The following is a 22,446-nucleotide window of genomic DNA, read 5'->3' on the forward strand; positions in this document are numbered from 1 at the left end:
ATTCCAGGCAATCCTTATGCTAGAGCTGTTAAGGTAATTTCTTGCGCGCATTACCTAAAATTTCCTTTCCTCCCTGTATTAAACCGTATTGATCCTTTGTCCACTTTATCTACAGGCTAGAGCTAGGATTTTTGTAACTGTGAAAGGTATAATTGAGGAGAGGAGAAGGATTAGTGGAGGGGGCTCTACTAAAAAAGGGGACTTTCTTGATGTGCTGTTATCACTCAAGTACTTGACCGAGGAGGAGAAAGTGAGCTTTGTGCTTGATGCGTTGCTTGGTGGCTATGAGACCACTTCATTATTGATGTCCATGGCGGTTTATTTTCTTGGCCATTCTCCTCCTTCTCTTGAAAAGCTCAAGGTAAAAAAAAGATCCCATGTTTTGTATGCCCTATTCCTTTTGTGTTAATTATATGAGCTGAATTCTGATTCTTTTCAACAGTCAGAGCATCAGAGGATCAGAGCAAACAAGGAAAAGGATGAGTACTTAAACTTAGAAGATTACAAGAAAATGGACTTCACTCAGCATGTAAGTCGAAAATTAACAAGCCCGTCTATCTTTTCTCTAGTACGCTATATAAGGGTGTTGATGGTGTGATTTGAACTAATTTCAGGTGATTAATGAGGCTTTGAGATGTGGAAACATTGTTAAATTTGTTCACAGAAAGGCCATCAAGGATGTCAGATTTAAAGGTGAGGTATTGTGATCTCATTATTTGATTTTTCACATGATCATGCATGCAAAAGGATCATTTGTTTAAGGGTAGATTTCACTAAACCCTCATGAACTTTCAGCATCTTGCACTAAACCCCTACAAACTTTCAAAACCATACTAAACCCCCTATAAATTTTCTATTTTGTAGAAAACCCCCAATTTCTGTACTTCTCAGATAAAGCCCATAAATTAGTACCAAAAAACAACATAAAAAGGCATTTTGAAAGATATCGGGGTTTAGAGTAATTTACTCGAAAGATGTTGGGGGTTTAGTACAATTTTAAAGTTCATAGGGGTTTACTTCAAAGCGCTAAATGTTCACGGGTTTTACTCTATTTTATCCTTGAGCTTTGCTACAGGGACCCAAAATATGGGACCAACAGGGGGGGACATGTGAGGTGTCCCCCTTCTATTGCATAATGACCTGGTCATCATTAATGATGACCAGGTCATTATGCAATAGGAGGGGGACATGTGAGGTGTCCCCCTTCTATTGCATAATGACCTGGTCATCATTAATGATGACCAGGTCATTATGCAATAGGAGGGGGACACTTCATTTGCCCCCCCTGTTGGTCTTATATTTTGGGTCTCTGTAGCAAATTAAGCTCGTCCTTGGGGGAATTTTCTTTATCCTTTGCTTTAAATGTTAACTGCCGTCAGACCCCATTACTACCGCCCAATTGCAGAAAGACCCCGGTAGTTCTATTATTGCAGATAGACCCAGATAGTTCTATTGTTGCAGATTGACCGCTGAGTGTAATTTTTTGACTCTTGTACCCTCAGAGAAAGAGAGTGTTTTTTTTTTTTGACAAGTAGACTCTTGATGGTAAAAGAGTCCAAAGAAAATTCATTCAAGGTCCATCCACAACAATAAAACTATAAAGGGTCTCTTCACAATTCAGCAATGGTAGAGTGGGTCTATCCTTAATCAATCCTTTGTTTAATTTGTAACAACAACAATAATAATAAAACTAGATTGACAAAAGAAGCTTTACTTGTTTAATTTTCAGGACACCTGATTCCTTCTGGTTGGAAAGTTCTACCGGTTCTCAGTGCAGTGCACTTAGACCCAATTCTTCATGAAAGTGCCTTACAGTTTAATCCTTGGAGATGGGAGGTAGATAAATAAATGATTATTATAAAGTCCATGTTCTTTTTCATTTATGCAGTCTACATTTTTTATTTTCCAATATTTAATGCAATTGTATTATATTTAGCTTAATGCTTAAGTAACTTTTACACAGAATCAATCCACCACATCCTTTTCTCTAATTAATAGGCATCTGCATGCTTTGTATTTCGGATGCCAAAGCTCAATATAGTGCTTTCTATCAATTATCTGTAATTATTCTTAAGACATGCTCCTAACATAAGTAGCAAGAATTTTTTCTGTGCTGCCTTATCTTTACTTGAAAATGTATAAATCCAATCTTTTTTGTTTGGAATGATTGATAGGGCCAAAATCAAGCAGCATGCAAGAAACTAGCTCCTTTTGGTGGTGGACCAAGATTATGTCCGGGATCTGAGCTTGCCAAAGTCGAAACTGCAGTTTTTCTTCACAACCTTGTACTTAAGTTCAGGTGATTGTTATAGTCCATACAAACTAACGTATTTGAGATAATGTTAGAATGCAAAACTACAACCCTGACAATAATTTTGGATTTTTGATATAATGGAAGTGGTTTTAAAATAATATGAGAGCAACCTAGATTTCATACCGGCCACAAATTGGAAATGGATGTTAAAAAATTGAGACCGCTAGGCGACTCCAAGTTTCATTCTATAAAAGGGTAGTCAAGCATGTTGGGGAATTTTAGTCTCCCCACCTAATATGATCTGCGCAACTTGGAAGCCAACCCACAATCAACAAGATATAAAACAACCACAATCAAGAAGAAAGAACACCGAGATTTACGTGGTTCGATCGACCAACTTTGACCTACGTCCACGGGGCAACAATACGAAAAATCCATTATGTATCAGGGAGAACTACAAGAGGAACCACTCAACTCTTGTCTTTCAATCTCTCAACCTCACATACATAATCAACTCTTATATTCTCTCCAAAGCCCTCTCCTTACAATCTTTTGCACAGATAAAGACTACGAAACATTTGCCTCTCGCACAATATTCTTAAATAAGGCTACGCCCTCTGCTAACCCTAGATTACAAGAATATTGACTATCTCCATTCTCCTTGGTTTTTCCTCTAACAATAGAAGAATATATATAGGAAAACCAAAAACCCTATCTCTAGCCTAACTTTCTAACTAGAATAGGATTCAAGCTCCTAATAATGATTAGACTCAATTTCTTAATCATGATAGATCTCTTACCTTTATCTAATTTTGATGAAGTTATACAAAGAATCAAAGAAACAATCCCAACAATCTTCACATTGGATTTGATTCCCAAACTCCCTTGAAGATATATCATCGTCGTCTTAAAACTTTGTTTTTCTCGCTAGAATCTTCTATTTCATTCGCACTTCAAATTGAAGCACTTGCACTACAACTGGATGCCCCTATGACCCTCACTTTCATCTGTCTCGCTGTGGCGCCTCCATCTCTCGTGTGCGCACCAAGAGATCTTTGTCACCTCTGATATTAGAAGCACATCAACTATGTTTCTCCTCCCAAACTGAACTTTACAGTAGCCTTCCCCCACTTGCTGTCCTCTTACTCCACATGCATCATTCATCTTGAATCATATTGGTGCATCTTTCCTACTCTATACTACGAGCCAGATACCTACATCTCCTCCATCACTTGGCTTGGAACAAACTTAAGTGTTCATCGTCTTCAAGTTCAATGTCACCATCTCCATTAGCATGTGTGTCAGTCGTGTCTGCTTGCAAGCTCCACCTAATCTGGCACTGTCCTCCTCGAGTCTACACACCAACCAACTACTGTTCCTGCGATGATTCTGAATAATTATATACTAAAAATTCTACTGTTAGAATCATATCTGATTTTCTACGTCAGTCTCATCTGTCGCATACTCGTTTTTCCTATCTGCCATCAGATCTGTCTCGTCATCACCATCAGAACTTTTTAGCATTTTCTGACCAAACTAAATAAAATCTAAAAAATTAAACCCTCCCATCGCTTTCAGAGCACTCTAAAACTTAGGAATCAACTCCTGGATCACTGAAATTAACATCTGATTCACCAACCTATCAACAAAACTATCTAGACCATTCGATGTGCATCCACAACACCAAACACCAAACAAAACTCCACATCAGATTAGCAGGCCGCAATTAGACAATCAGATAACGTGAACTGCTTCTCATAATTTTTTCATGTGGATCCCAATAGCTAAATTTCCTTTTCTTCCCACTAGCTAAATTTCCTTTTCTTCCCACACGTGTGAATCTCCTCACGTACTGCTACTTTTTCGACTCTTGCCTACGAATGAACAAACTAAAAACCACCTATGTTACCGCTCTTGTCGTCGCCCGCTCTTGCCGCCTCTCGGCCTTCCTTTTTTTCTTTTTCTTCATCTTGATTCTTGTAATGCAGCCGATCCTCACTTTTGTACGACGTCTATCTTGCGAATCGCTCCGGGGTTCATCATTATGGCTCTGATACCACTTGTTGGGGAATTTTAGTCTTCCCGCCTACTACGATCTGCGCAACTTGGAAGCCAACCCACAATCAACAAGATATAAAACAACCACAGTTAAAAAGAAAGAACATTGAGATTTACGTAGTTCGATCGACCAACTTCGACCTACGTCCACTGGACAACAATACGAGAAATCCACTATGTATCAGGGAGAGCTATAAGAGGAACCACTCAACTCTCGTCTCTCAATTTTTCAACCTCACATACATAATCAACACTCATATTCTCTCCAAAGCCCTCTCCTTATAATCTTTTGAACGGATTTTATTACGTTTATAAGATATGCATACATTTTCCCCCTTCAAATCTTATAAATTCAAACTTGAATAGACCTCATATAGCTATCTGTTTTTTTTTAATACGTATGCTTTTTATGTTGTAGATGGAGGCAGGAGGGTGAAGACATGCCCATGGCCTATCCATACGTTGAGTTCCCTAGAGGCTTGCCATTACAAGTCGAACCAATAACGTAGAGGTTAAATTGAGAAGGAAAAAAACAGTGAAAATTTCTGATACATGATTGATTCATGTTTCAGAATCAGTAAATATCTTTATTCCTTGTACTATATCAGTATAAATATTATCATTTTTTAGAAGGTAGGGAGGCTGTTTCTCTTTTCCAGGATTTCGCTATTCTCTGTGCTGCTTAACTTGCTTTATCATTTCACCATCTTTTTCAGAATCAAATTAGATCAGACCGAAAAAGCAAAACAAATTGATTAACGAAAATAATAAAAAGAGACCGAAACCATTACCAAACTTTGCAGGATTATTAGATAACTCCCAGTAACTTTGGATGATTATCAAATAACCCTGAAATCAATATCAAAATCAGTCCGGTGGATCCAATGCATAACATTAATGTTGCACAAAAAGAAAATCAGCCCTTGGATCGATGGACGTTGTGATTTATACACTGATCCAACGTTAACAAAGCTTTTGTGCACGTTTAATGCAACCGCATGTTATCCCCATCTGAAGCCCAATTCTTGCCCACAGCCTACAGTCCAAGAGCCCAACACAAGCCCATTTATCAAAGTCCAGATAGAGAGGCCCTCATCATTAAAATCTGAGGATCAAAACCTCCCCATTTGTTATTCTCTCTATATCCAAAGAACCAACAGGCAAAAAGGAAAAAAAAAAAAAAAAAAAAAAAAATCCAAAATAGCCCAAAGCGCGCTAAATCTCATTCACCAAGTTCCAAGGAATCCAATCTTCGCAATTCATAATTCTCGTAGCCCCCAATTTATCAAATTCCAATGATGGTGATACAGAATATTCTAGAAAATATGTCTCCTCCAGGATAATGAAATCACATTGACGTCTAAACTAATGATAAATCAATCTAGGATAACTGTTGGGTAATTCAACTACTCGATCACCTGTCAAATATGAACCATCGTGCGGAATTTGCCCTACTGGATCTTGTGTTAAGACAATAAAAAGAAGAAATCACAGCAAATTGCAAGAAAGGGAGAACACCGAGTTTTAACGAGGTTAGACAACTTGCCTACGTCCTCGGGAGCCACACAAATAATTTCTTTATATTAAAAAAGATTACAAGCTTGCAAAAGAGCAGATCTCAAACTTGAGATCTCTCAAAAGAGAAGCAACAGAAACTATCTGTTTTTTCTTTCAAAGGTGTGAGATTTTCCACAAGAAAATCTCCTCTCAAAAATAGCTACAGGAACCATTTACAAGTCACCGAGATTTTCTTCTCAAAAATCACGTGCTCAAGAATAGGTGAGGAGAAGACGCTCTGAAAAATCCCCGTCACCAAGCTCTCAAAGAAAATCGTCTGCCTCTCTGAGATTCTCCTCACACTCAAAATCTTGTGCACATGGCCTTTCTATAAGAAAACCCTAGCCAGGCTGTCGACAGCCTGGAGAGCGCCGACCTCGCCTTCGATTCCGCGCTCAAGCTCGCCTGTGCCAACCCAACTCGAGCTCGCCTGTTAGCCCTCTTCGAGCTCGCCTGCAATCAGCCGCGACCTCGCCTGCGTTCGACTCGCTTGCAGAGCCTTCGCTTGAGCTCGCCTGTGACTTGCCCTCTTCAAGCTCGCCTGAGCTCGCCTTCATGTCGAGCTTTCCTAAAACTTCGTCGTGGTCGCCAGAAGCTCTCCGCTGACAGGTTTGGGTCTACACCCATTTTCCAACAATCTCCCACTTAGAGACCAAACCGCCATCAGCAAGCTCTCTTTTAACAAACATCTTCTTCTATGTGGCTCAACCCTCATCTCCTACATATGAAGGCCAACTGAAGTTGCACACAACTCCAATTTCTGAATGGTGACTGCTTTAGTCAACATATCTGCAGGATTTTGGCTCCCCAAAATCTTCTCCAACTGTAACTTCTCGTCCTTAATCATCGAGCGTATGAAGTGGTAACGTAACTCGATGTGCTTCGTTCTGGCATAAAATACTGGATTCTTGGAAAGGTGTATAGCACTCTGGCTATCATAATAAAGAACTTCGTCCCCTCGCTTCAGACCTAACTCTTCTAGGTACCCGGTTAACCAAATCATTTCCTTGCTAGCCTCGGTCACTGCGACATACTCTGCCTCAGTAGTGGACAATGTCACAATCTTCTACAAACGTGATACCCAGCTCACTGCTGTTGACCCTAAGGTATAAACATATCTAGTGGTGCTTTACCTCGTATAATGATCACCAACAAAGTCCGCATTCACGTATCCCTATAGTACCAACTCCTTTCTCCCGAAACACAGTGGCATATTCATAGTCCCTCTCAGATATCATAATATCGACTTCACGGTCTCCTAATGTTGCTTTCCTAGGTTACTTACAAACCTACTCACAACTCCCACTGTATGGGTAATATCTGGTCTCGTACAAACCATTACGTACATTAGACTACCAATAGTTGATGAATAAGGCACATTTCTCATATGCTCCTTCTCTGCATCAGTCTTGGGCGATTGCTCACCAGATAACTTGAACTGACTTTCAAGGGGTGTACTAACGACCTAAGTATTCTGCATGTTGAATCTCTGAAGTACTTTCTTAATGTATTCAGACTGACTTAACTTCAGCGCCCCCTCAGCCGCATCTCGGCTGATCCACATCCTAAGAATCTGTTTTGCTACACCTAGATCATTCATGGCAAACTTCTTTGCTAACTGCTTATTTAGCTTTTTTATCTCCTGTAAACACGATCCTACAACTAACATGTCATCAACATACAGTAATAACATAATATAGCTGGACTAGAACCTCTTAAAGTAACATCAATGATCTGAATTGAATCTGCCATAGCCATTGCTCTGTATAAAGTTATCAAACTTCTTATACCACTGTCTTAGGGCCTGTTTCAATCCGTATAAGCTCTTCTTGAGCCTACACATCATCTCATCCTTTCCTTCCTCAATGAAACCAACAAGTTACTTTATGTAGATTTCTTCATCTAAATCACCATAAAGAAAGGCAGTCTTCATATCTAACTGCTCAAGGTAGAGATTTTTAGCAGCTACGAAGCTCAATACCATCCTGATAGTTGTGAGCTTCATAACGGGGGAAAATATCTCCGTATAATCCACTCATTCTCGCTATTGGAACTCCTTCACGACTAATCTGGCCTTGTATCTCTTCCTTTCATCACTATCTTGCTTGACCCGGTAGACCCACTTATTATGTAAGGCTTTCTTCTATGCAGGTAGCTGAGCTAACTCTTATGTCTCATTTGAGTGGAGAGAATCCATCTCTTCTTGCATTATATGCTCCCACTGCTGAGATTCGCTCACTTGCATGGCCTCCTCATAATATTCTGGTTCTTCGCTATCTGTCAAAATTAGGTAGTCGAGTGACGAGAGATACCTGAGATTCGGTTTGGGTACATTGGATGACATTCTAAGCTCCTCGCCCTGGGTAGTCGGTTCTGCACCTGGAGTCTTCTTTATTCTTTGGTCAGAATTGGTATTGTCTCCCCTATCTAGAAGTTCCTCCAAATCCATATACTCGGATGCGCCCGCATCTGTAGTGCTACTCCCACTGCTTTGGCCAGCCTTGGCATTGTCCCTGTCCTTGTACATCACCTCCTCATTGAATATGACTGTTTTCGTCGAAAGTTGCCTTCATCATTGATTTCATTAAACTTTAAACGTTACAAATGAATTCAAACAACAAAGAATAAAAAGATTACAACTTTCTTGAAAATAAACACAAGATCCGTTCGTCGTCTCTTGCTTGCGTGGGTCTTTAGCCTGTGACGGGGACGTCGATATCCGTGGACTACCTGGCAATCAGATCTGGTCCAGAGCTTCGTCGATCCGCGAGGAGATCTAGAAACTTGAAGCGCCTATCTCGATAAAAGCGAGATAATTGCTCTTCTTAGAATTACCACAACGGGATAAGACTAAGGATCGGATGCGGGCGATGTAGATCTGACGAAGAAACTCTCTTGTGTTGAAGTGCTCGATCACTCTTCAGTCCGGCAGGGCTTCGCCAATTCTCCAAAATTTCAGATCCCGAAAAAATAAGGCCTAAGGCTTGTATTTATAGGCTTGAGGGGTTGCGGAGCGGTTAAAACAATCTTAAAGCCCAAATCTGCCTTGGAGACACCCCAGGGTGTCTCCCATTGTTCGGAGACACCCTAGGGTGTCTCCCATTGATCCGAGACACCCTAGGGTGTCTCGGTTTGGGCCGAGACACCCTAGGGTGTCTCGGCCTTGGCCGAGACACCCAAGGGTGTCTCGTTGCCTTTGGTGTTTTTTTTGATCTGTTTCCGCTGTAATTCCTTCGTCCGGACTCGGATTTGAGTGATTCGAAGTGCATTGGAAAGCCGACAAGGAGTTCTATCAGCTCCGATGGTTGGATCATCTGTTGAATGAATGAGACACGAAGGGCGTTGTTCCTTTTGTAAACATCGCGGGACTCTCGATTAGCCCGTACCTTCGTTAGTTCATGTAGTTCGTCGATTTACTTCAAGCGTTCATCGACATCAATCGAACTTCTGCGTTCCAGACTCGTTTCTTTTATAGAAGAGGCTGGAATACTTTGGATGTGATTGGTCCAGCCTTCAGTCAGCGTAAAGGACCTGTAGTTAGCTTCAACTCTTAGCTCCTTTGATTTTCGGTCTATTCAATGCTTTGACGAATAGCCGAAGTCCTTCCGGCGCTGCGTTTATCGTCTGGCCGTCGTCGGAGTCTCGAGTCTACTACCAGTGAGTTGAGTTTGGCTCGTGTTATTGAGTTAACTTTGAACTGACTATCTCTGTCATATTGTGCTGACTTAGTGTTTCAGATCACCGTATGTTGACTTTTGGTCGCAACGCGTTGACTGGCGTTGACCTAGGGTTACGCGTTGACCGGCGTTGACCCTAGGGTTTCGAACGTCGACTGTTGACTTTTTGTCGCAACGCGTTAACTGACGTTGACCTAGGGTTACGCATTGACCGGCGTTGACCCTAGGGTTTCGAACGTCGAATGTTGACTTTTTGTCGCAACGCGTTGACCTAGGGTTACGCGTTGACCTAGGGTTACGCGTTGACCGGCGTTGACCCTAGGGTTTCGAACGTCGAATGTTGACTTTTTGTCGCAACGCGTTGACTGGCGTTGACCTAGGGTTACGCGTTGACCGGCGTTGACCCTAGGGTTTCGAACGTCGAATGTTGACTTGTGTGAAACGTTCAAGCAATCGACGTTGACCTAGGGTTACGCGTTGACCGGCGGTCGTAACGCGTTGACTGGCGTTGACCTAGGGTTACGCGTTGACCGGCGTCCACCCTAGGATTTTGATTCGTCAAAGGTTGACTTTTGGTGCAACCCGTTGACTAGGGTTGACCTTGGGTTACGCGTTGACCGGCGTTCACCCTAGGGTTTTGGATCGCGAATGTTGACTTTTTGTCGCAACGCGTTGACTGGCGTTGACCTAGGGTTACGCGTTGACCGGCGTTGACCCTAGGGTTTCGAACGTCGAATGTTGACTTTTTGTCGCAACGCGTTGACTGGCGTTGACCTAGGGTTACGCGTTGACCGGCGTTGACCTTAGGGTTTTGAATCGTCAATAGCGTTGACCTAGGGTTACGCGTTGACCGGCGTTGACCTAGGGTTACGCGTTGACCGGCGTTGACCCTAGGGTTTCGAACGTCGAATGTTGACTTTTTGTCGCAACGCGTTGACTGGCGTTGACCTAGGGTTACGCGTTGACCGGCGTTGACCCTAGGGTTTCGAACGTCGAATGTTGACTTGTATGGATTTCATCGAAACGTTCAAGCAATCGACGAAATGGGCGGAATCGGACTTCGAAATGGGATCCGGGGGCTCGAAATGGGCTGAGACACCCGGGGGTGTCTCAACCTTGGCCGAGACACCCTTGGGTGTCTCGGCCAAAACCGAGACACCCTAGGGTGTCTCGGTTCAAGGCCGAGACACCCCCTTTGCTTTCCTTCTTGTTTTAATTTTGTTTCCTCTTTTGTTTTCCTTCTTGTTTTAATTTTGTTTCCTCTTTTGTTTTCCCCCTTCTTTCCAAAATTTCAAAGGAGATTCTTTCCCTCTCAAACTCTTTCTTCCTCCTTTCATCCCTCCACCATTGTTTGTTTTCTTTCAAGAATCCTTAACCCATTCTAACTCTCACATTTAAAACCTCAAATATCCACCAACTTCGGATTTTTATTTTCTCCTCTTTGGTTGGCCGAAAATCCCCTCTCTTCCAAGCTAGGGTTTCATCATCCTCAAGTTCAAGAGAGGCTCCTTGGTTTTGGGTAAGTTTCCTCCCAAAACTTTCTCCTCTTTTTTTTTTGACAAAGATCATAGCTTTTTATTCTCATAGGTTGGGTTTTGTGGAAAGATAGAATTTTTATGATGGGTTTTGGGTATGAACCAAAATTTGGGGTTTTTTATGCAAGACTTGCAATATAGCCGAAATTGGGGGGTTTTTGTGCAAAAGAGGGCTGAAATTTGTAGGGGCCTTTATGCAAAATGGGACTGAAATTTTGAGGCTTGGACTTTAGACCCACTTGGCCACAACTTTGAGGGGTGCTTCATGCAAAAAGACCACAAATTATTGAGGGTTTTATGTGCAAATATGGGCCGAAATCTTTTTTGGGGGCTTATTTGCAAAATTGGCCGGAAGATTGAGGTGGTGTTTATGTAATAAAGGACTGAAATTAGGATTTGGATTACATGTCCATTTGGTCGAAAATATGAAGGGTGCTTTATGCAAGAGGACCAAGAGTCGTTGAGGGGTTTATTTGCAAAATCGGCTAAATTTTACAAAAGGGTTTATTTGCAAAATTAACCACAATTGCAGGGTATTGGGGGTGTTGGATGAACACATATAATGACCATGACCCAATTCGAGCGTGTCCTTGACCTGCAGGGTATTGGGGGTGTTGGATGAACACATATAATGACCATGACCCAATTCGAGCGTGTCCTTGACCTGAATTTAGCCTTGAACACGAGGGGTATTTTTGGTACTTCACCAAAATTTACCACAAAATGACAATCATTGTTTTGTATGCACGAAATTTGTAGGTTTAATTAGACTTCAACTATAAATTCCTATTTATTCATAGGACTTTAGTTCAAGTTCTTAATTTCCCTTTTAAATTTCGTGTATTCATATTTTAGATTGTACCTGACTTGCTGTTTTTCATTGCAGGTCTTCGATGTCTCCACGTCGACCTCGACCTCCTAGGAGTCGTTCTCGTTCGCAGCCTAGCGAGGAAGAAGTTCACACGACATCCTCCCCTCCAGCGGCATCCTTTTTCGGGGGTGAGAATCTTTATTTCTGTATCCCTGATTGATCCCTTCGCGGGTCATTAAGGAAGAACCGACACCCTCCTTCGCGGGGGTTGAGGTTTCAGGATATTGGTGGTTCTGTTACACCCTCGTTTGGCCCCTTCGCGGGTCATTCGGGAAGGGCCGACACCCTCCTTCGCGGGGGTTGAGGTTTCGGACTTGTTTTGCTTAGCCAATCCAAGTCTACTGGCATATTTGGGCGATCTTGCGCCGTCTTACACCTTGTAGGTCGGTGTATGTTACCACGTTATCTACGTGATGATGCATACCGTTCTTCCAGGGTCGGTGTATGTTACCACGTTATCTACGTGATGATGCATACCGTTCTTCCAGTGTAGGACACTCAAAATCGTCTCTCCAATTACCCCGTGCGTGATGATGCATACCGTTCTTCCAGTGTAGGACACTCAAAATCGTCTCTCCAATTACCCCGTGAATGATGGATGATTTTCTGACTCTATCCTTGTTTTGTTGCAGTCAAGTTCCCCACGGGCAGTCTCCCTCCCCATGCCACTACTGGTTGTAGCGGGGAAGTCTTTTCTTCGGCTTCCCTCAGGCAGGCTATTGGTCTACTTCCTCAGTTTGACAGAGACCGCTCCGACGAATCCTGTCGTTTGATACGGGATGGAGGGCGTCATTGCTTACGCCAGCTGATTACGGATGCTTCTTTTACCGCAGATTTCGTTTCTACTCAGGCTTTAAAGAAGCCCAGCTTTCTGTTCGGAGATCATATTGAGGATCCTGATAAGTTGATTCTTACCGAAGAGCATTGGCTGAATCTTGATGAAGGGGCTCTCCTGTATATTCCCTCCATTCCTCGTCAGTGTTCTTTCACTCATTTGGAGGGGCAGGCCGTAGAGAGAGAGATGTCCTGGCGTCTTACCGATGATGCTGATCGAGTTCAGTGTGGATATACATCCCAACATAAGACTCCTGGTTCTATTGGGTATCATTACATCCGCGGTCTTCGGCGAGGTATCAGCAGCCGCTCCTACCGTGAAGAACCGTCTGGCTCATCTTGGGAGGAGATTACCTCCACCAGATTTTAGATGCTATGGTTGGGCTTTCTCACAACCTAAGGCATGGTGGACACGCATGACCAGTTACGTCTTGGGGCGCTGGGAGAAGGATTTGAAGAGCAGTGGATTGTATTCACCTATACGAGCCACCATGTATGGGCTCCCGGTCAGCTGTCGCCATTTCTTGGCATTGTTGGAGACATACATGCCAGACAGTAACACGTTCCTGACCAGTGGTGGAGGGTTAGGGTTGGCCTTGCATGAGATGTATCAGGTTTCTGGCCTTCCGATGGGGGACTGTCCATACCAGGAGTACTTTCCCTCGAACCAGCAATTGGAGTGGTTGAAGAAAGATGCTCCCGATATGTACGATACTCTTTGGGACCTCGCCTGCCATTATCATACCTCTCTGATCACGGTTTCTACTCAAGCGAAGAGGAAAAAGCAGATCAGCTTGAAGCAGTTTGCTGTCTATTTGTTCCAGAATTTGGAGGGTGATTCCAGCGAGCTCATTCGTGAGTTAGATGTTCTGACACCTACCGCCGTTAATGAGTTGATGGAGAAGGCTGAGGCTCGTTCTTACACCATCGCCAGTGCTGAGGGAGCTTTTCCTACAGGAACCAAGTTTCGTTCGTTCCTTCTCCGTGCACAGAAGTCCATTGAGCCCCGGACTCTGCTAGCAGGCTATCTCGCCCTCTGGTTGAAGAACTGCGTCGTTCCGTATCAGCAGTCAGACGCCTTACCTCTCGAGGTGATCTTCCCTGCAGTCCAGCTAGCTTATGGGAGGGAGCTTTCCCTGCTCCCAGTAATGGTTGCTGACATTCATTGTGGGCTTAGGTATCTGGTCAACGGTTTTGAGCAGGTGGGTTCTGAGCCGTCGACTGAGCTTATTTGTGTGAAGGTCGAGCTTCCTTATGCGTATCTGATGGCGTGGCTCGTTCTTCACCGTCCTGACTTGATGTCCGCGCCCAGCATTGTTGACGTCTCTGTTCCTTTCGTACAGCTGTTGGAGAGGAGCAGATGGCTCGGGAAAACATTCAGTGATGTACAACGAGAGCTTCGAGTTCGTAAGAGCTGGGAGTTCTTCAAGTGTTTTCCTCGCTTTTCGGGCCGCTATGGTGATGTGCTGATTGATGAGGAGAAGCCCAGAACTAATCGGACTGCTCTCGACGTTGGTTGTTTCCGCTGGTTGGTGAACATCCGCGTCGGGTATCTCGTTCTTCGGGTGAAGAACCGTTGCCACATAGAGCCTTACCTCCCCAGCCGTTTTGCTCGTCAGTTTGGCTACGACCAACTATATGTTGGGAATCCGAGCCGTGGTTTGAAGATTGAAGGAGGGCTTATTGACGGCGTTTGGACATGGCTATGGACCATGGTGGGTTGCACTGGAGCCCAGTTTGCTCATCCTTCATCCAGACGCAAGCCGTTGATCACTTTCCTCAGTTGCAAGTGGTTTCTTTCTGCCAATGAGTCCATAGGTGTGAGTAGTCTTTTAGAGTTGCAGTCTGAGCACTTGGTTCAAGTCACTATGATGGCTGCTCGTAAGGCTGAGCTTGCTAGGAAACAGGGGAAGAAGCCTGCCAAACCTTCTCTCTTGAGCAGAGACAGGATGGAAGATGATGAAGAGCTCCTCCCTACTGACGATGAAGACGAGACTTCTGAGGAGGAGTATGTGGATATAGATACTGACCAAGAAAAACTTGATGCAGGTTTGTCATGCTCTTTAACCTTCTTTCTCAATTTCAATATTTATCAACAAAAGGTCTTATTCACTCGTCCTAACGAAATGACTCTTATCACCCCAGGTAGGACAGTCGATGAGCACGAGTCGCTCGCTGCTCGTTATGCGAGACCCAGGCCTAGCGGCAAAGCTCCTACACAGGTTGAGACGCATGGCAAAGCCGCGCATGAACGACTTGTTGGTTCTATGAAGGGTGGTATTCCGAAAAAGAAGAAGACCGCTCATAAACCATACGTTGGTCAGCGCTCCTATGGAGTGGATTTAGGAGACTTCGCCGACGGAGAGGAAGGTAATATTTTATAGTCTTTCTTGCTTTAAGATGGTTTACCTTCTGGGATTCGTAATCATGTTTTATGTTCCAGGGTACTATGACGAGGGCGAGCTTCCACCGGACCCCGTATTCCCTGATTCTGATAATATGGATAGCTTCATGCAGCAAATGTGCGACGCCATTCGTAACGACTCCATGGACGTTGATACTGAGCAGGTGAATAGTATTGAGCCCACCATTCCATGTTCAAGTATATCTACATCCGATGATACCCTCCTCGAGTAATATTTAGAAGAGTTAGGGAACTCATGATTTATTATTTATTTATTTATTTATTTTTTTTTTTTTTGTGCTTCGCTCTCTTTCAGATTACTTGAAGAATCCAAGTATGGATATTGGGGAAAAAGAATCCTCTGTTCCTAGTGCAGGTATTTCTGAGCTTTTTCTTCTTTCCCATCTTCTTGTATATATATCCAACACTTAAATTATTCTGCAGATGTCGTGGTAGAAAAGCCAGTTGAGGATCAGACCTTTTATGATGTAGGTTTCGAGGAACAGGGGTGTGCCTCTGCACCAAGCTTCTCGGGACCCGACATCGGATTATTTGTCGACATGCTGGCTGAACAGGCATCCAGAGGAGCTGTGGGACCACCCTTTGAGAGTGATTCATTCACAGGTATATATCTGATTCTCTTCATTTTGTCTGATCTTTTGTTTGACTAATGAAGGATTAATATTACAGTACCAGTCATCAGGACTGATTCAGTAATGATGCCCGGCATATCTAGTTTACCTCGGAGTGACGGACCCGCAGGTATGCATACGATCTAGGGCGTCATACTCCTTTTCATTTGTTTGATTTTTTTTTGACTAATAGATAGGTGTAATCATAGGACCGGCCACTGGGACCGATACTCTTATGACTCCTGGCATTCCCCGTGTACCTGAGGACGTTGGACTTGCAGGTATGCAAATGATCTTATCATCCCGATTCTCCTTATTTGTCTAAACTTCCATTTTGACTAATAAAGAAGTGTAACTATAGGACCAGCCGTTGTGCCTGATGCCACTACAGTTTCTGGGACTGATAGTTTGCCTGAGAGCGGTGTCTCCCCGCCACAGCCGAGAGGTATGACCGATTTGCCTACAGGGGTTGATATACCCTCCATGACTACTCCTGCAGTTATTTCGGAACCTGTCGGATCTCAGCCTGAGGGGACCTCCGTTGACGTTGGTATGCTCGGAATTTGCCTTTAAATTTTCTTATCGTATTCAACAATTTCTTAGCTTTCCACACTGTTTCTTGTAGGATCTCGATCATCTCTATATGAGCATGTTCGCGCCCTCTTGGCCGATACCGATCTTGACAGAGACATTTTCCGTACAGACCTCGACTTTTTTACCGCCTTTTTTAACGGCATGATCGAGAAACTGCTTCATCGAGGATATTGTTTTGATCAGTTCAGGCTTCCTTTTCTCGTCACATGATGATTTTTAGAGAAGAAGGGTATCCGGGGTTGGCTGATTCCTTCATTGCCGATTTTGCTGCTCTGGAGTCGGAGATCCGAGAGTTGAAGGAATTGAAGACTAATGGAGCTTCTTCCTTCGTGTCCTCTCAGATGGGGCATAGGCTGGCACAGTGGCGCGACCTGAGATCTTCCATCGGCAGTGAGCTTCAGTCACATGAGCATTCAGTTGCGCAGCTGATGGCTACCGTGGCGAGGAAGGATACAGATAGAGCCGAGTTACTCCGCTCTTTGGATTCCGGCCGCGAGGAAGTGGCTAGGTTGAAGGAGGACTTGAAGCACGCCGAGGAGTCCATTATTATCATTGTAGAAGACCTGGCTGGAGTAGAGCATTCTCGTGGACAGGCCCTCGAGAAGCTAGGATCTACACAGGAGAGATTGATGAAGCTGAAGAATGAAGCCGTGAAGATCTTGAGCAGTTCTGAAGAATCCGTCCGAGCTGGCCTGCAGGCAGAACTTGAGCAGAGTTATATAGATAGGCTTTCTAGTTTAGAGTCTCATGTTCTTAGCCGTCAGCTGCCTTCGGGCTAACGAGCTTTTTATTGTATGCTTTGACTTGATCTATTAATAGAGACTCCGCATTTGCTTCTTTCGTGATCTTTCTGTGTTTATTCTGAATGACAAGATTTACGGGATTTTTGGCAAACCCCCAGCCCTCAACGGGTTTGATATGCCTTTACCGATTACCGTTTGAATCGGGCTAGCATGTGAATTATTAAAAACCCGTCTCACATGTAACGTTGTGCTAAGAGAATTGCTTTTCTTAGGCTTGATGCTATGACTTTGAATACATAGACTTCACCATTTCTTATAGGGAAAAGGTACCCTGCACCGCGTATTAGGCGATGACTTATCCCTTCTTAGGTTTCGGGATAAAATTCCCCAGGTTTAGACCCTGGTGTCTTTTTCAATCGGCGAAAGACTAAACCGGCAATGTGTGTTAGACATAGACTTTGGGATTTTTGGCAAACCCCCAGCCATCAACGGGTTTGATAAACCTTTACCGACTACCGTTTAAAATCGGGCTAGGATGCGGATTGTCTGAATCCGTTCCGCATGTAACGTTGTGCTAAGAGAGTGAATTCTCTGAGACTTTGTGCTATGATTTTGAATACATAGGCTTCGCTCTTGTTACGGGAATAGGCTACCCGGCAACACTTAGGCTTCGGGATGAAATTCCCCAGGTGTAGACCTTGGTGTCTTTTTCAATCGGTGAAAGACTAAACCGGCAACGCGTGTTAGGCGTAGACTTATCTCTATTTAGGAGTTGAGATAAAATTCCCCGTGCACCAAGTGCCCGGATTGGAAGTTGGGAATTGTGTCTTTTCTAAGAACAAAGACAGACTGGAAAAATGGGAGAGAAAGAATTTTATATTCTATCTCCCAGTACTGAAGAGGAAGAATTTTATATTCTATCTACAGTAGGAAAGGAAACTCAAGGTGGGATCTCCACCCCCAGAATCCGAAAAGATGAAACTAGGAGTGGGATCTCCACTCCGAGAATCGGAAAGGTTCAAACGACCTTGACTTTTATAGGATTGGTCATTTGAATCAAAAGAATCCCTCATTCATTGAGGAGAAAGCCCAATTTCGACCCTAACTTTAATAGGTTTGGTGGAAAAAGGAACAAAGGCAGACTTTCGTTTATCGAAAAGGAATGACTCGGTCTTAGTCCAACTACTTGTAGATTTGACTAAGTGAGATCAGGAACAATCCTAACTTTTATAGGTTTGACTGTTCGAATTGAAAGGGGACCTCTCGTTCATGGAAGGAATCGAGAGAGGAATTTGGCTTTGGCCCTAACTTTTATAGGTTTGACCTGAAAGCAAAGAGAGTGGAATACAGGTAGCAAAGAAAATACCAACTCGTATTATCACTCAAAGGAAGACTTTAATGCTAGGAGAGTGGAATACAGGTAGCAAAGAAAATACCAACTCGTATTATCACTCAAAGGAAGACTTTAATGCTAGGCGATTAGGACTTAACATGTTGAGTCTGAGAAATGCCAATGACTGGCGGATAGAAATGTTGGTGGATCCACCGTCAATTAATCTGATCAGCGGATGGTTTGGTGAGGAAAGATTAACCTGTCAACGGATTGAATCTCGTCTCACAAAAATAACTCATGAGAGTTAGAGAATTTGACAATAACAAGAAGAAACATTTCGACGTTCAGAGTTCGAACGTGGATTTCTTATTCATTATTTCTACAGTGATTGGGTTATCCCTAAGAATATCACGTGTGGTATTCTTCCGGGAACTTCCCGATACATTAGTTATCTTAAAGATACTAAGGATAGTATTTTTTTAGGAATTTGCCGTTTATCGGCATCATAAGCCGGTCACCGTCCTTGGTGACTAGGCGATATGCGCCACTCGAGTAGACTGTCTCTACTACTAATGGTCCCTCCCATTTGGGTTCAAATTTACCTTTCTTCTTGGAGTTAATGATCATAGGCCGCCTCTCAGCTAGAACCAGATCCCCTTCTTTGAAGCTTCGTTGTCGAACCTTTTTGTCGAAAGCTCGAGAGATTCTGGCCTGGTAGAATTCGATATGCTGCTGAGCTTCTAAACGCTTCTCATCTAGTCTCTCAAGTTCTTCGAGGCGCTTCTGATGTTGCTCTTCGGTCGTTATTTGAGTCGCGAGAGCGATTCGAAGTGACGGGATCTGAATCTCCAACGGAAGAACGGCTTCACATCCGTATACTAGCGAATATGGGGTTGCTCCCGTCGGTGTGCGCACCATGGTACGATAGGCCCATAGAGCCGCGCCAAGCTTGTCATCCCAGTCTCGTTTATTAGTTTTCACGAGTTTCGACAAAAGCTTTATGATGGTCTTATTGAAGGCTTCGGCCAATCCATTCGCTGTGGGATTGTAAGCTGTCGAAGAGATGTCCTGAATTTTGAACTTTTCACAAAACCTGATGAAGGCGTTGCTGACGAATTGAGGACCGTTGTCATGTATGATTCGTCTTGGGACACCATGCCGGTAGATGATATGGTGCTTGATGAATGCTATGACGTTGCTCGTTTTAACTTCTCTGAGAGGAATTGCTTCAGCCCATTTGGAGAAGTAATCGGTAATTGCCAGGATGAACCGGTCACCTTTGACTGACGGGGGATTTATAGGACCAACAATATCCATTCCCCAGGTCTCGAACGGCCATGACGTAATCGAAGGATACAGGTGCTCCGGAGGTTGATGCATATAATTCGCATGTGCTTGACATGCATGACACTTTCGGGCATACTCGATTGCATCACTCATCATGAAAGGCTAAAAATATCCCATTCTTCTGATGCGGTCATAAAGCTTGGGGCCAGGTTGGTGTGCGCCACACTCTCCTTCATGTGCCTCCCTAAGGACTTCTTCAGCTTCTTTAGTCGATAAGAAACGCAATAGCAAACCGTCGTACCCCCTGCGGTATAACGTTCGATTCTCCGTGTTATAGTAGAATCTTGGTGCTCTTCGTCGGATTGAATCCCTTTCCTTGACGTCTTCTGGCAAGATTCCATGTAAAACGTAATCGATGATGGGGAAACGCCAATCTCGGGGTTCAAATTCAACTTGAGTTGAGTGTGCTTCCTTACTATCTTCTTCTTCGCTATCTTCATTGTAAATCGGCACTAGGAGTTGGTGAGTCCTCACTGTAACAAACTGTTCTGTTTCAGGAGGTTGTGCCAGAGATACAGCCAATGCCGCTAACGCATCTGCGTAAGTGTTCTGTAACCGTGGAATATGTTCGATAAAGAATCCTTCGAATGATTCTGCCATCTCCACTGCCATCTTATGGTATGGTATTAAATCCGGGCTCCGGACCTCATACTCTCCCTGAACCTGTTTAACTATCAGTTGAGAATCACCGAAGGCTTCGAGATACTCAACTCCCAGTTCTTTAGCGAAACTGAGTCCTATGAGTAATGCATTATATTCTGCTACGTTATTTGAGCACGGTTCGGTCAACGAATAAGCTCGAGGCATAACGTGTTTTCTTGGGGAAACTAAGACAACTCCAACTCCGGAAGAAATCTTAGGACCTCCAATAGCACTTGCTACATTAGTTGCTCGTGAAGCGCCGTCGAAGTACAAACGCCATACTTGCTGGTGCGAAGTTGCATTGACTTCGTGGGTCTCATCAGGTAGGTCGTCATATACCTCGGCGGTATCCGTGGTTGGATTAGCTGCCAGGAGATCACAGATGGCTTGTCCTTTTACCGACTTCTGTTGTTTAAAATGTAAGTCATATTGGGACAAGAGTAAGGCCCATTTTGCTAATCGCCAATTCATGAGAGTTGGTTGAGTCATGAACACCCGTACTGGATTAACTTTAGAGATAACATAAATGGTCTGTCCAACCAGGTAATGCCGCATCTTCTGAATAGCGAACACCAAGGCGAGACATTCCCTCTCAATCATAGGATATCGAGATTCAGCGCCTACCATGGTCCGGCTTAAATAATACACTGCCTGCTCATGACCGTTATCGTCATCTTGTGCAAGTAATGCACTTAATGAGTTGCTCGTCGCCTTGACATAAATCAAGAACGGTTTGCCTGATTTCGGTGCGACGAGTACGGAAGGTTTTGAGAGATATTCTTTAATACTCTCGAATGCCTTTTGACAAGCGTCATCCCATACAAATGACACGCCCTTCTTTGTGAGCTTAGAGAATGGTTGGCATTTTCCTGAGAGGTTCGAGATGAACCGACGGATATAAACTAACCGCCCTTGCAACCCTCTGAGCTCATTGAGGTTTCTCGGAGGTTGCAATTCATTAATTGCTTTTACTTTATCAGGATCGATGTGAATACCTTTGGTGGTAACGACAAATCCCAGGAATTTACCACTGGACATTCCGAGGAAATACTTGGTAGGATTCATCTTCAATTGATGGGCTCGCATCAAGTCGAACATGGTCTTCAAGTCTTTAATGTGATCCTTCTTATCACGACTTTTCACAACCAAATCATCCACGTAGCATTCGACAGTCTTCCGAAGATGCTCCTGAAAAATCTTCGACATGGCTCTCAGGTATGTGGCACCTGCGTTTTTTAAACCGAAGGGCATGACCGTGTAGCAGAAAACGCCGAGGGGTGTTCTAAACGCGGTATGCTTTTCGTCATCTGGATGCATCTTTATTTGATTATAACCAGAGAAACCATCCATGAAAGACATCCTCTCGAACCCGCACGTATTGTCGATGATGACATCTGTGATGGGAAGGGGAAAATCGTCTTTTGGGCATGCAGCGTTGAGGTCTCGAAAGTCGATACAAATCCTGACCTTCCCGTTCTTCTTAAGGACTGGGACAATATTGGCAAGCCATTCCGGATGTTGCTCTTCCCGAACGAAGCCCAAGTCAATAAGCTTCTTAACTTCGGCCTCGATTGCTTCCATCATTTGTGGACGAAACCGTCTTTGTTGTTGTTTGACAGGTTTGACATCCGGTTTAATATTAAGACGATGTACTGCCACGTTCGGATCAAGTCCTGGCATGTCTTCGTAATTCCACGCAAACACATCGATGTACTCCCTGATAAGAGAGATCAATTCTTCTTTCTCACTCGGCGGGAGGCTGTCGCTAATAAATATAGGCTTTGGATTATCTTCGCTACCCATATTCACTTGAACTACTTGATCTTCGGTAGGAGGTTCTCTTTGCTCAAACCTATCACCGTACTGCATGTTTAAGTGATGTCGGAACCCCCAGCCGAAGAGTCGGAAGAGTACCCGTTTCTAGCCTTGTTAGCGATCTGATCAATGATTTGCCAGCAACATTCG

At 43.8% G+C, this 22,446-nt stretch overlaps 1 protein-coding gene across 1 annotated transcript in view; it reads left to right on the forward strand.

Annotated features, from left to right (window-relative positions):
- The window catches only part of LOC109840188 (cytochrome P450 724B1-like), a 6,040-nt gene extending 1,067 nt beyond the window's left edge, over positions 1 to 4,973 (forward strand). The window contains 7 exon segments of the mRNA XM_020408733.1: positions 1 to 33; positions 116 to 361; positions 443 to 529; positions 615 to 693; positions 1,730 to 1,836; positions 2,175 to 2,299; positions 4,731 to 4,973. The exon segment at positions 1 to 33 is cut by the window's left edge and continues 10 nt beyond it. Coding sequence (XP_020264322.1) covers positions 1 to 33; positions 116 to 361; positions 443 to 529; positions 615 to 693; positions 1,730 to 1,836; positions 2,175 to 2,299; positions 4,731 to 4,821 — 768 coding nt within the window. The 3' untranslated portion in view covers positions 4,822 to 4,973.

Source organism: Asparagus officinalis, chromosome 5, assembly GCF_001876935.1.
Source record: "Asparagus officinalis chromosome 5, Aspof.V1, whole genome shotgun sequence".
Lineage (NCBI taxonomy): Eukaryota > Viridiplantae > Streptophyta > Magnoliopsida > Asparagales > Asparagaceae > Asparagus > Asparagus officinalis.